This window comes from Platichthys flesus, chromosome 23 (assembly GCF_949316205.1).
Source record: "Platichthys flesus chromosome 23, fPlaFle2.1, whole genome shotgun sequence".
Lineage (NCBI taxonomy): Eukaryota > Metazoa > Chordata > Actinopteri > Pleuronectiformes > Pleuronectidae > Platichthys > Platichthys flesus.
The window spans coordinates 12,230,225-12,242,921 of NC_084967.1; the positions used below are offsets into that span (position 1 = coordinate 12,230,225).

A 12,697-nucleotide genomic window follows, 5' to 3' on the forward strand; every position below is an offset into this window, starting at 1 on the left:
AAGCATTAAGATGCTTTATCAGTCTTCAACCTAAATACAATTTAGAAATAATAATATAAGCAGCAGAGATAACTCCATGTATGTTTCTGGACGCATGCACAGGTGTGCACATTTTGACTTGTACTATAGTTGTTTTTTGTCGTGATAGCCAATCAGAATCGAGGACTGGTGTCCTAAAATTAGCTGGACTAGGACAAGCACCAATTAGAAACCAACAGCTGTTCAACCAGTTTGTCCAGAGCTGCAATTTCATATTGTTTCCTTTAGATATACATCCATGATTGTTACAGAAGGCGATGCACTGTACGGAAGAATATTGCTGCCACGACATAAAAATAATGAACGGAGCAGTAACATGTTTCAACCTAGAACCTTTCACGTCATAGCATAAAAAATCCTATTTAGAGGTTATAATTTATGATTGTAACGTTAAGACGTATCACATTATGAAATGTAAAGTTTAGAGTTACAGTTTATGTTGTAATAAGATAACTAATTATTATTAAAACACAAACATTGTCACGTTATAACGTAGAACGTATCACATTATGACCTGATAACCTTCTGTTATACATAAACCATTTTCACATTTTAACATGACTCATATCAAATTATAATGTTACAACGTATTATTGTTCAAACGTCTATCATATTGTTGAGTTCCACAGACAAGCTTCAACAATATAAAAGATATAGGCACAATACTTTCCTCCATTTGTAATTATATGTTTCTGTACAGATTTACTTTATATATTGTGTCCTGTTGATTTCCACATCCTGCTGCCCACTGATTTCATACCACACACACACATACACATACACACACCAGTGTGGGGGCAGGAGCACAGAGGCAGGAGTCAGGAGTAAAAGAAGTGGGCAGACGACCATTGATTGACAAATCTGATACAAAGACAAAGATGTGAGAAAAAACCCTGTTGAATTCCACTGTACAGTAAAACTAAACTAGTGTCAGAAACTGTAAAGAACCAGGAATCATTGAGACAGGTCTCTTGTAATAAGATGTCTTTTAGGCCCCTTAACATTTATCTCAGTGCAAAATACTGAACCTGTGATCTGCTCCAAACAGTGGGGGCCTTGGACTGTAATCCTTCCAGTAGTGTGATGTGTAGAGGAACTTCTTTAGTCTTTAATGTATAAATCCAGCCGAGCGCTGACATAAAAGAATGACACAACAGAATCTGTATATATACAGTTCATTACATCAATATTTCAGCAATTGAAACACTTGATAAAATACTTGAATATAAACCAACACCACATTATGACAGTAAACTTTACTATTCTTATATAAAAGGATCAGACAATAACAATAACTAGAAACACAACTTTTCCCACATTTATATGGAGTCCCTTTGAACTTTGCCCAATATAATTCATCAGTAGATCTTTGATTTAAATGATAATTAATCAACAGTTTCTCATTTGTTGTTCTGTGAGGCCAGTGCGACCTTTGACCTTGGCCAGAATCGAACCAGTTCATCCTGGATTCCAAGTGAATGTTTGTACCTAATTTAAAGAAATTACCACTTGGTGTTCATGGGTTTTATGTTCTCAAGAATGGGACGGATGGACTAGTGAGTTTTAGGTACAGGTGTAATGATGAGAGGGGCGGAGTTTCTTTCATTATAATTCGACTGAGGGCAGAATAACGGATAAAGTTTCTCTGTAAAACAGCAGCCCGTGATACAACCGATGAGTGACTTAGAGTCTACATTGTAAAAAGACACCTCACCTTTGTTGTAGTCTACAAAGACGCCCAACTTCTGAAGCTCTTCTTTCAATATTTTAGGTTCTGAGTCTGCAGATGTTTTATAATTGCCCTCATCCAATCTAACGATCCAATATCCATTTTCAACTGACGCACCTATCGTGGTCTTTCTATTCACCGACTCCCTGACCACGCCAACAAGCCATTTTATCTTTCCTTTCACCTGCACCTCAAAGTAAAACTTCCCTGTCGTGAATCCCTCTCTTGCCAAAACCTGACGATATGCATGAAATCTCTTTGGATTGTCAGTAACTTTGTCCTTTTTAAATTTGTCTTCTACTGTAACTTGTTTTCCGTCTTCGCTGATGACAAGTGAGTAATTTGCAGTGTCGGGGTCAAGGGTCAAGTCGACCGCGTGCTCTCTCATTCTTCATTCTGATCTCAGGAATCTCTTCCATTATTTCATCGACTCTCTGTTTCAGCCGAGTCAGGTGTCCTAGCGTTGCCTGGAAAGACAGGTCAGGGCAGAGATCTGTGTCGGGGCAGCTCTTGTGAGAAGGTTTGGACAAGGTCTGGAAGCTCTGGAGGAAATGATAGTGATCCTCTGACTGTGACAGATGTTCCAGCTGACTGCTTCGGGTCTTGAGCTCAGTCACTTCTCTCATCAGTTCTTTGAGAAACTCTTCACCCTTCTGCTTTATTGCACTGTGCCTCTGCTCGATCGCCTCAACTAGCTCGGCCTGGCTCGCCTGAATGGACTGGATCAACTCGGTGAACACCACCACGGCAGCTTGTTTCTCTTTTTCAGAATCTACCTCACTGACATTGAGTAATTTTTCAACCTCAGCTATCTTCTCAATCCGTGTTTGTATCAACTTCTGGATGTTTGCCTGAGCCTCGTCTTTTGTTGCAGTCACTTTTTCATATTGTTCCTCCAGGGGGACAGCGTTGTGACCCTTGTGATCGGCTTTCAAACACAGGACACAAATGAAGGCCTGCTCCTTCAAGCAGTACAGCTCGGTCATCTTGTTGTGTGTCTTGCACATCCTGTGGTCGAGATTCTTCACTGGCTCTGATAATGTGTGGCCTTTGAGCACAGCAACTCTCCGATGAGGCTCCAGGTGTGACTCACAGAAAGAAGTCAGACAGGTCAGGCAAGATTTAACAGCCTTTTCTTTTATCTCAGAGCAGATGTCACAAAGAACGTCAACCTCCGGAGGCTGTGGGCCTGGAGTTGAGGCTTTGACTGGAACCAACTTTTTAAACTCATCAGCTAACTGAGATGAAAGTGTTGACTCGGAGTTCAGGTCTTGCGGAGAATTTCCATTTGCACATCGGACACTGGCAGGTGTCCCCGCTGTCCCAGTACGTGTTGATACATTTGCTGCAGAAGTTGTGTCCACACTGGATCGTGACTGGGTCTGTGAACACGTCCAGACAGATGGAACACAGTAACCTCTCCTCTGACAGCAGCGAGCTGGCCGATGACATATCTGGACAAAAACATGGTAGGTAGTTATAACTCATATCTGTGCTGAATAACCTGTTAGATTTAATGGAAGGTTTTAATTTACCTGTGAAGTTTGAGAGATTTAAAAGCAGCAGCTTGAAGAGACGAGCAAACTGTAACTTTCCTCCTTGAGTTTCATTTCAGCATGATGACGCTGGTGAGGGCCCCTCCCCCTGCTGCTCTGCTCCACTTCCTGGTTTTGTTTAACTCTTTCCACTCTGTTCACATTGGAAACTCACAAAGGATGTTAAAAAAGTTGCGGCAGCGTGCTGTTAAAAGAAAGGGATTTGGGATGATGACCTTTCGTGCCATTCATAGGTAGTCTGTGGCTCAGGGGATAGAGCGGGTCGTCCACTAACCAGGAGGTTGGTGGATCGACCTCCACACAGAGTGTCTTTGGGCAAGATACTGAACCCCACAGCTCTGACAGTGTGTGACAAAGTGCTGCACATAGTGTATGAAAGTATGTGAAAGGGTGAAGTGGTCATCAGGACTAGAAAAACTTCATATTACCACAGACCATTTATTATTTCATCCTGTTTAATTCCCTTTTCACGAAATAAATTGTCTCTGTGCTGTCTTCATGTGGCACAGAACGATGCTGCTGCGTGGCCCCAACACTGTGGAACACACTCCCTCCAGATTTAAACTCTGCAGTATCTGTTGAGGCCTTTAAAAACATATTTTATTCACTCTGGCCTTTGTCTCACCTGCATTGAAATCGTGGAATCCATGCGTTTTTAGAATCTTTGTGTATTACTCAGTCACTGGTGTTATTTCATTCATGTGAAGCACCGTAACTTTGGTCTGAGAAAGGAGCTACAGCCTATCGAATAAACTTTACTAATTTACTTACATACTCACACACGGACCATAGAACCTCCCCTTATCCAAACTCTTGCCCCGTGCACACACGGATAAATCCCTCCACCTTCTCCCGGCTCCACAGAATAGTCACTGAATTATTCAGGCAGGAGATTCTCACACACACTAACACACACCAGCGTGGGGCAGGAGCACAGAGGCAGGAGTCAGGAGTGAAAGAAGTGGGCAGATGACCATTGATTGACGAATCTGATACAAAGACAAAGATGTGAGAAACGACCCTGTTGAATTCCACTGTACAGTAAAACTAAACTAGTGTCAGAAACTGTAAAGAACCAAGAATCATTGAGACAGGTCTCTTGTAATAAGATGAAGTTAAGACCCATTAACATTTATCTCAGTGCAAAATACTGAACCTGTGATCTGCTCCAAACAGTGGGGGCCTTGGACTGTAATCCTTCCAGTAGTGTGATGTGTGGAGGAACTTCTTTAGTCTTTAATATATAAATCCAGCTGAGCTGTGACGTGAAAGAATGAAACAACAGAATCTGTATATATGCAGTTTATTATCTCAATATTTCAACGATTGAAACACTTGATAAAAAACTTAAATTAAACCAACACCACATTATGACAGTAAACTTTATCATTCTTATATAAAAGGATCAGACAATAACAAAAACTAGAAACACTGCACTTTGTACAAACCCTTTTTTTCAGATTTATATGGGGTCCCTGTGACAGTTTCTCATTTATTGTTCTGTGAGGCCACCGTGACCTCTGACCAGTGGCTATCAGAATCTAACCACTTCATCCTTTAGTCCAAGTGAATGTTTGTACCGGATTTAAAGAAATTCTCCACTTGGTGTTCATTCTCCAGATTGGGACGGATGGACTCCTGAGTTTGAGGTACAGGTGTAATGATGAGAGGGGCGGAGTTTCTTCCATTGTCATTCAGCTCAGGACAGAAGTACGGATAAAGTTTCTCTGTAAAGCAGCAGCCCATGTGACAATAGACGCGTGATTTAGAGTCTACATTGTAAAAAGACACCTCACCTTTGTTGTAGTCTACAAAGACACCCAACTTTTGAAGGTCTTCTTTCAATATTTCATGTTTTGAGTCTGCAGATGTTACATATTTGCCCTCAACCAATGCAAAGGTCCAAAATCCATTTTTAACTGATATCTTTGTCCTAATCTTTCTATCCACCGACTCCCTGACCACGCCAACAACCCAACTTATCTTTCCCTTCACCTGCACCTCAAAGTAAAACTTCCCTGTGGTGAATCCCTCCTTTGCCAAAACCTCACAACATGTAAGAAATCTCTTTGGATTGTCGGTAACTTCGTCCTCTATGTCTTCTTCTGTTACTTGTTTTCCGTCTTCGCTGATGACAAGTGAGTAAAATGCAGTGTCGGGGTCAAGGGTCAAGTCGACCGCGTGCTCTCTCATTCTTTTCATTCTGATCTCAGGAATCTCTTCCATTATTTCATCGACTCTCTGTTTCAGCCGAATCAGGTGTCCTAGCGTTGCCTTGAAAGACAGGTCAGGGCAGAGATCTGTGTCGGGGCAGCTCTTGTGAGGAGGTTTGGACAAGGTCTGGAAGCTCTGGAGGAAGTGATAGTGATCCTCTGACTGTGACAGATGTTCCAGCTGACTGCTTCGGCTCTTGAGCTCAGTAACTTCCCTCCTCAGTTCTTTGAGAAACTCTTCACCCTTTTGCTTTATTGCACTGTGCCTCTGCTCGATCGCCTCAACTAGCTCGGCCTGGCTCGCCTGAATGGACTGGATCAACTCGGTGAACACCTGCACGGTGGCCTTTTCCTCTTTTTCAGAATCTACCTGGCTGACATCAAGTAATTTTTCAACCTTCGCTATCTTCTCAATCCGTGTCTGTATCAACTTCTGGATGTTTGCCTGAGCCTCGTCTTTTGTTGCCACCACTTTTTCATATTGCTCCTCCAGGGGGACAGCGTTGTGACCCTTGTGATCGGCTATAAAACACAGGACACAAATGAAGGCCTGCTCCTTCAAGCAGTACAGCTCGTTCATCTTGTTGTGTGTCTTGCACATCCTGTCGTCAAGATTCTTCACTGGCTCTAATAATGTGTGGCCTTTGAGCCGAGCAACTCTCCGATGAGGCTCCAGGTGTGACTCACAGAAAGAAGTCAGACAGGTCAGGCAAGATTTAACAGCCTTTTCTTTTATCTCAGAGCAGATGTCACAAAGAACGTCAACCGCCGGAAGCTGTGGGCCTGGAGTTGAGGCTTTGACTGGAACCAACTTCTTAAACACGACAACTAACTCTGACATGAAAGTGTTGACTTGGAGTTCAGGTCTTTTGGAGAATTTCCATTTGCACATCGGACACTGGCAAGTGTCCCCGCTGTCCCAGTACGTGTTGATACATTTGCTGCAGAAGTTGTGTCCACATGGGATCGTGACTGGGTCTGTGAACACGTCCAGACAGATGGAACATTGGAAGGTCTCCTCTGACAGCAGCGAGCTGGCCGATGCCATATCTGGACAAAAACATGGCAGGCAGTTATAACTCATATCTGTGCTGAATAATCTGTTAGATTCAATGAATGGTTTAAAATTACCTGTGAAGTGTGAGAGATTTAAAAGCAGCAGCTTGAAGTGACGAGCAAACTGTAACTTTCCTAGTTGAGTTTCATTTCAGCATGATGACGCTGGTGAGGGCCCCTCCCCCTGCTGCTCTGCTCCACTTCCTGGCTTCATTTAACTCTTTCCACTCTGTTCAAATTGGAAAATCACAAAGGATGTTAAATAAGTTGTAGCAGCGTGCTGTTAAGACAAAGGGATTTGGGATGATGACCTTTCGTGCCATTCATGGGAAGGCTGTGGCTCAGGGGGTAGAGCGGGTCGTCCACTATCAAGGAGGTTGGTGGATCGATCTCCCCACAGAGTGTCTTTGGGCAAGATTATGAACCCCACAGCTCCGACAGTGTGTGAGAAAGGGCTGCACATAGTGTATGAAAGTATGTGAAAGGGTGAAGTGGTCATCAGGACTAGAAAAACATTATATTACCGGAGAGCATTTACTATTTGATCCTGTTTAATTCCCTTTTCACGAAATAACTCACCTCTGTGCTGTCTTCCTGTGGCGCTGAACGATGCTGCTGCATGGCCCCAACACTATGGAACACACTCCCTTCAGATTCAAACTCTGAAGTATCTATTGAAGCCTTTAAAAACGTCTTTTATTCACTCCGGCCTTTGTCTCACCTGCATTCAAATGTTGGAATCCATGCGTTTTTTTATTGTTCATGTTTTTTCTCTGTTTATTCTTGCAGAGAATCGTTGTGTATTACTGAGTCACTGGTGTTATTTTATTCATGTGAAGCACCGTGTGACTTTGGTCTGAGATAGGAGCTACAGCCTTTTGAATAAACTTTACTAATTAACTTACTTACTGACACACGGACCATATAACCTCCCCTTATCCAAACTCTTGCCCCGTGCACAGAGGGATAAATCCCTCCACCTTCTCCCGGCTCCACAGAATAGTCACTGAAGCATTCAGGCAGGAGATTCTCACATGTTCCCGCTGCACCTCTCTAAGGTCTCAGTTCAAACTGGCTTTTCCCAATCAAGCAAACACACGAGGCAAAGAGGATTTGTCAGTCCTTTTTTCGTGATAAGATATTTTTCTGTCTGAATAGTGCTGCTGTGTTATCATTCCTCCTTAACTCTGTGAAACCAAGACTTGTTCTGTCTTTGCAGGACGGATACGGAACTCTGACCACAAGAGGTCAGGCTCAACAAGCAGCGGTGACGTGGATTGAACTTTGCTCCGATGCACTTTTACAGAGGGCGAAGCTGCCTTCTGGACAAAACACTGTTTACAGACTTAAACATGCAGACCTACCTACCATGAAAACAAAAACACATTAGAGTGCAGAATAATTATATTTTACATTTACTATCTAGGTTGTTTAATTAATCGCTTAATTCTTGCCCTGAATAAAGAAAAAATACCAAATTTAAATCTCTATTCAACCATTGGTGTCACATATTAGGGCATTTCGTAGAGCTCACACCTCCAAGGCCCAACAGTCCCCTTGTGAAACCTGATTTAAATTCACTAGATCCAGATTTTCATTTGAGATCTATATTCTCTGACAAATCAATGAAAATGTCAAATCAAAATGTTGAATTTCACAATGTTTAATACAGTGAAAAATAAAATCCTGGATTCACACCACAGATCTTGATCTGCACAAAAATTTACTGGCTTCCTCCTTCGGTCATTTCCATCCCTGACAGACAATATCATGAAAATTGGTGAAGCGGTTTCTAAATAATCACTCCCAATGATAATGTTTGCATTTTATATGTCAATCACCACACACACACGCACCATTTTGGGGGCAGGAGCACAAACTAGTGTCAGAAACTGTAAAGAACCAAGAATCATTGAGACAGGTCTCTTGTAATAAGATGTAGTTTAGGCCCCTTAACATTTATCTCAGTGCAAAATAATGAACCTGTGATCTGCTCCAAACAGTGGGGGCCTTGGACTGTAATCCTTCCAGTAGTGTGATGTGTAGAGGAACTTCTTTAGTCTTTAATATATAAATCCAGCCGAGCTGTGACATGAAAGATTGACACAAATGAATCTGTATATATGCAGTTTATTATCTCAATATTTCAACGATTGAAACACTTGAAAAATATTGGAATTAAACCAACACCACATTATGACAGTAAACTTTTTCATTCTTATATAAAAGGATCAGACAATCACAATAACTAGAAACACTGCACTTTGTACTTTAGATTTATATGGGGTCCCTTTGACAGTTTCTCATTTATTGTTCTGTGAGGCCACCGTGACGTCTGACGAGTGGCAACCAGAATCTAACCAGTTCATTCTTGAGTCCAAGTGAACGTTTGTACCGAATTTAAAGAAATTCCCACTTAGTGTTCATGGGTTTCATGTTCTCCAGAATGGGACGGTTGGACTAGTGAGTTTGAGGTACAGGTGTAATGATGAGAGGGGCGGAGTTTCTTTCATTATAATTCCACTGAGGGCAGAAGTACGGATAAAGTTTCTCTGTAAAACAGCAGCCCGTAATACAACCGATTCGTGATTTAGAGTCTGCATTGTAAAAAGACACCTCACCTTTGGTGTAGTCTACAAAGACGCCCAACTTCTGAAGCTCTTCTTTCAATATTTCAGGTTTTGAGTCTGCAGTTGTTTGATATTTGCCCTCATACAATGAAAAGGTATAATATCCATTTTCAACTGAAGCACTTGTGTTGGTCTTTCTATCCACCGACTCCCTGACCACGCCAATGATCCAACTTATCTTTCCTTTCACCTGCACCTCAAAGTAAAACTTGCCTGTCGTGAATCCCTCTTTTGCCAAAACCTCACAACATATAACAAATCTCTTTGGATTGTCGATAACTTCATCCTCTTCAATGTTGTCTTCTTCTGTAACTTGTTTTCCGTCTTCGCTTATGACAAGTGAGTAAAATGCAGTGTCAGGGTCAAGGGTCAAGTCGACCGCGTGCTCTCTCATTCTTTTCATTCTGATCTCAGGAATCTCTTCCATTATTTCATCGACTCTTTGTTTCAGCCGAGTCAGGTGTCCTCGCGTTGCCTGGAAAGACAGGTCAGGGCAGAGATCTGTATCGGTGCAGCTCTTGTGTGGAGGTTTGGACAAGGTCTGGAAGCTCTGGAGGAAATGATAGTGATCCTCTGACTGTGACAGATGTTCCAGCTGACTGCTTCGGCTCTGGAGCTCAGTCACTTCCCTCCTCAGTTCTTTGAGAAACTCCTCACCCTTTTGCTTTATTGCACTGTGCCTCTGCTCGATCGCCTCAACTAGCTCGGCCTGGCTCGCCTGAATGGACTGGATCAACTCGGTGAACACCTGCACGGCGGCTTGTTTCTCTTTTTCAGAATCTACCGGGCTGACATGGAGTACTTTTTCAACCTCAGCTATCTTCTCAATCCGTGTTTGTATCAACTTGTGGATGTTTGCCTGAGCCTCGTCTTTTGTTGTCGCAACTTTTTCATATTGCTCCTCCAGGGGGACAGCGTTGTGACCCTTGTGATGGGCAATAAAACACAGGACACAAATGAAGGCCTGCTCCTTCAAGCAGTACAGCTCGGTCATCTTGTTGTGTGTCTTGCACATCCTGTCGTCAAGATTCTTCACTGGCTCTAATAATGTGTGGCCTTTGAGCCCAGCAACTCTCTGATGAGGCTCCAGGTGTGACTCACAGAAAGAAGTCAGACAGGTCAGGCAAGATTTAACGGCCTTATCTTTTATCTCAGAGCAGATGTCACAAAGAACATCAACCGCCGAAAGCTGTGGGCCTGGAGTTGAGGTCTTGACTTGAACCAACTTCTTAAACTCATCAGCTAACTCTGAGATGAAAGTGTTGACTCGAAGTTCAGGTCTTGTGGAGAATTTCTCATTGCACATCGGACACTGGCAAATGTCCCTGTTGTCCCAGTACGTGTTGATACATGTGCTGCAGAAGTTGTGCCCACACGGGATCAAGACTGGGTCTGTGAACACGTCCAGACAGATGGAACACAGAAACCTCTCCTCTGACAGACGACAGCTGGCCGATGACATATCTGGACAAAAACGTGGTAAGGGAGAGCAGGGTAATGTGGGACATTTTTTACATTTGTACCCTCTAGGCAAGCTAAAATGATATATCAGTAAAACAGAATAGTAACAGAATCATGGGGATTGGTCAATTAAGCACATTTTATGATTATTATGATTCATGTGATCTCTTACACACCCTAGCTTGCCTGCACATTGTTTCTCTGTCCAATTGGCAGGGACAGGGATATTGAATTTTGATGCGTATTCAAATGCCAGTTCACTGCACTTAACTGGAGCAAGGCCATGGAACTGGTCAGCTAGTTGTTTCAAGTGTTTGGCAAGCTCCTCCTCCATCTCATCTGTGAATATTCTCTTTACCTCCGCTACTGCACCCCAGGCTACTGATTTTACTTTCCCTTTCTCTTTTTTCATTATGAATCTTTTGAGGGGTTTCTTATCAATATTTCTATCCCTTCCAGCTTTTCTTAAGGACTTCTTTCCTTGCATGACCTCAGCGGCTGCACTCTCCATTTCTGCGAGGGGTGTTTGGCCCCAGGTTGTCTTCCTGGTGTAGTTTGGGCATGATGGCTTTTCTACAATGTTTGACATTCAAAATTAAACATATAATGTAATATAACACTAAAATATGTTTAAGACTAAACTTAACCTGTGCTTCATGGTACAGCATGGCACAGCATTTGTCCCACTTTACCCCACAGACACCGTTTTAGAAAAAAAAACATCTCTAAGCAATTCAGGCTAATCTTCAGCTAGCATCGATCACACGGTTTTATATGTTGGAAGTTCACCAACATGTATGATATAAGTTTTTCTACCTGATTCAATTTTTGTGAAAAAAAATACTTTCCACAGCATCAGCACCAACTTCTCCTTCATGGCAAGGGGGGAATGGGAGGGGCTTGAAAACATAATGGTCAAATGACCACAAATGTGTTCCGTTGCCTAGATACAGGGGGTGTCTCACATGACCCGATGTCCCACATTACCCCGCTCTCCTCTAGGTAGTTATAACTCATATCTGAGCTGAATAATCTGTTAGATTCAATGAAAGGTTTTAATTTACCTGTGAAGTTAGAGAGTTTCAAAAGCAGCAGCTTGAAGTGACGAGCAAACTGTAACTTTCCTCGTTGAGTTTCATTTCAGCTTGATGACGCTGCCGATGGCCCCTCCCCCTGCTGCTCTGCTCCACTTCCTGGTTTCGTTTAACTCTTTCCACTCTGTTAAAATTGGGAACTACGGTGGCCCTGAGAGCTCAACGCACAGCAATTTAAGAAAACACATGCAAGTGGACAATTTATAGGCAAAGTGAGAAATCATCTACATCAATTTCACAACACAACACAAGACATTACAGAAACGTGCAGCAAATACAGAAAACGACAACGGAAGTGTCTCCAGAAAACAGTTAAAGGAGTAGAAACTGATGTCAAAGGAGAAACAAAAATGTCCATTACATCAAACAAATTCGGTTCCTCACAGGAGTTGACAACCTGCGACTCTGGAGCCCCATGCGGCTCTTCAATGGCCCCTGTACAGTGTTGTTCATATTTTTCGCTAACGGTGAACTTAACAAATCAGTTTTCATATGATTAACGTGAACGTCAGGATGAACGCGAGTGAACGTCACTTTCATTTCTTAAATCATTATCATCGTATCAGGCTATCATGAAATACCAGGAGCGGGCGAAGTGCGTGTGTGTGTGTGTGTGTGTGTGCTCCTAAACAGTGCACACACTCACTGGGCCCGGGGCTCAGTCCCCGCCCACTCGCTCGGAGAGACACAGTGAGCTCGGAGCTCAGAAGAGTGGACAACATTGTTCCTTTGATAATAAAGGTTACCTTCCCCTGCACAACATGGACAATGCATTGCCTCACAAACAGGGGCTTGCTTGTTAGCACTGTTTATTCAGATTAAAAGTAAAACCCAGCATATCTCCAGCTCAGACCAGAGGAGTCAATTCGCTCTAAAGACAACATGATATTTGCGATTGTATACAGCCTAGTGGGTCTCC

The 12,697-nt window shown here is 42.7% G+C and overlaps 2 protein-coding genes and 1 pseudogene across 2 annotated transcripts; all 3 read right to left on the minus strand.

The window, feature by feature from the left end:
* Nucleotides 1–3,377, minus strand: LOC133949134 (E3 ubiquitin-protein ligase TRIM39-like; annotated as a pseudogene).
* Nucleotides 3,378–4,613: 1,236 nt separating this feature from the next.
* LOC133948841 (zinc finger protein RFP-like) lies at nucleotides 4,614–6,904 on the minus strand. Its single transcript, XM_062382870.1, has 2 exons — nucleotides 6,669–6,904; nucleotides 4,614–6,587 (listed from the first exon to the last, which is right to left on the minus strand). The coding sequence occupies exon 2, from the start codon at nucleotides 6,583–6,585 to the stop codon at nucleotides 4,882–4,884; it is 1,704 nt and encodes a 567-aa protein (XP_062238854.1). The 5' UTR covers nucleotides 6,586–6,587; nucleotides 6,669–6,904; the 3' UTR covers nucleotides 4,614–4,881.
* Nucleotides 6,905–8,709: 1,805 nt separating this feature from the next.
* Nucleotides 8,710–12,015, minus strand: LOC133949106 (E3 ubiquitin-protein ligase TRIM39-like). Its single transcript, XM_062383289.1, has 2 exons — nucleotides 11,749–12,015; nucleotides 8,710–10,687 (listed from the first exon to the last, which is right to left on the minus strand). Exon 2 carries the CDS (start codon nucleotides 10,683–10,685, stop codon nucleotides 9,054–9,056), a length of 1,632 nt encoding a protein of 543 aa, XP_062239273.1. The 5' UTR covers nucleotides 10,686–10,687; nucleotides 11,749–12,015; the 3' UTR covers nucleotides 8,710–9,053.
* Nucleotides 12,016–12,697: the final 682 nt, after the last annotated feature.

What these genes read in the sequence shown, in the direction of transcription:
- LOC133948841 (XM_062382870.1), bottom strand. Translation starts at nt 6,585, where the DNA reads ATGGCATCGGCCAGCTCGCTGCTGTCAGAGGAGACCTTCCAATGTTCC.
- LOC133949106 (XM_062383289.1), bottom strand. Translation starts at nt 10,685, where the DNA reads ATGTCATCGGCCAGCTGTCGTCTGTCAGAGGAGAGGTTTCTGTGTTCC.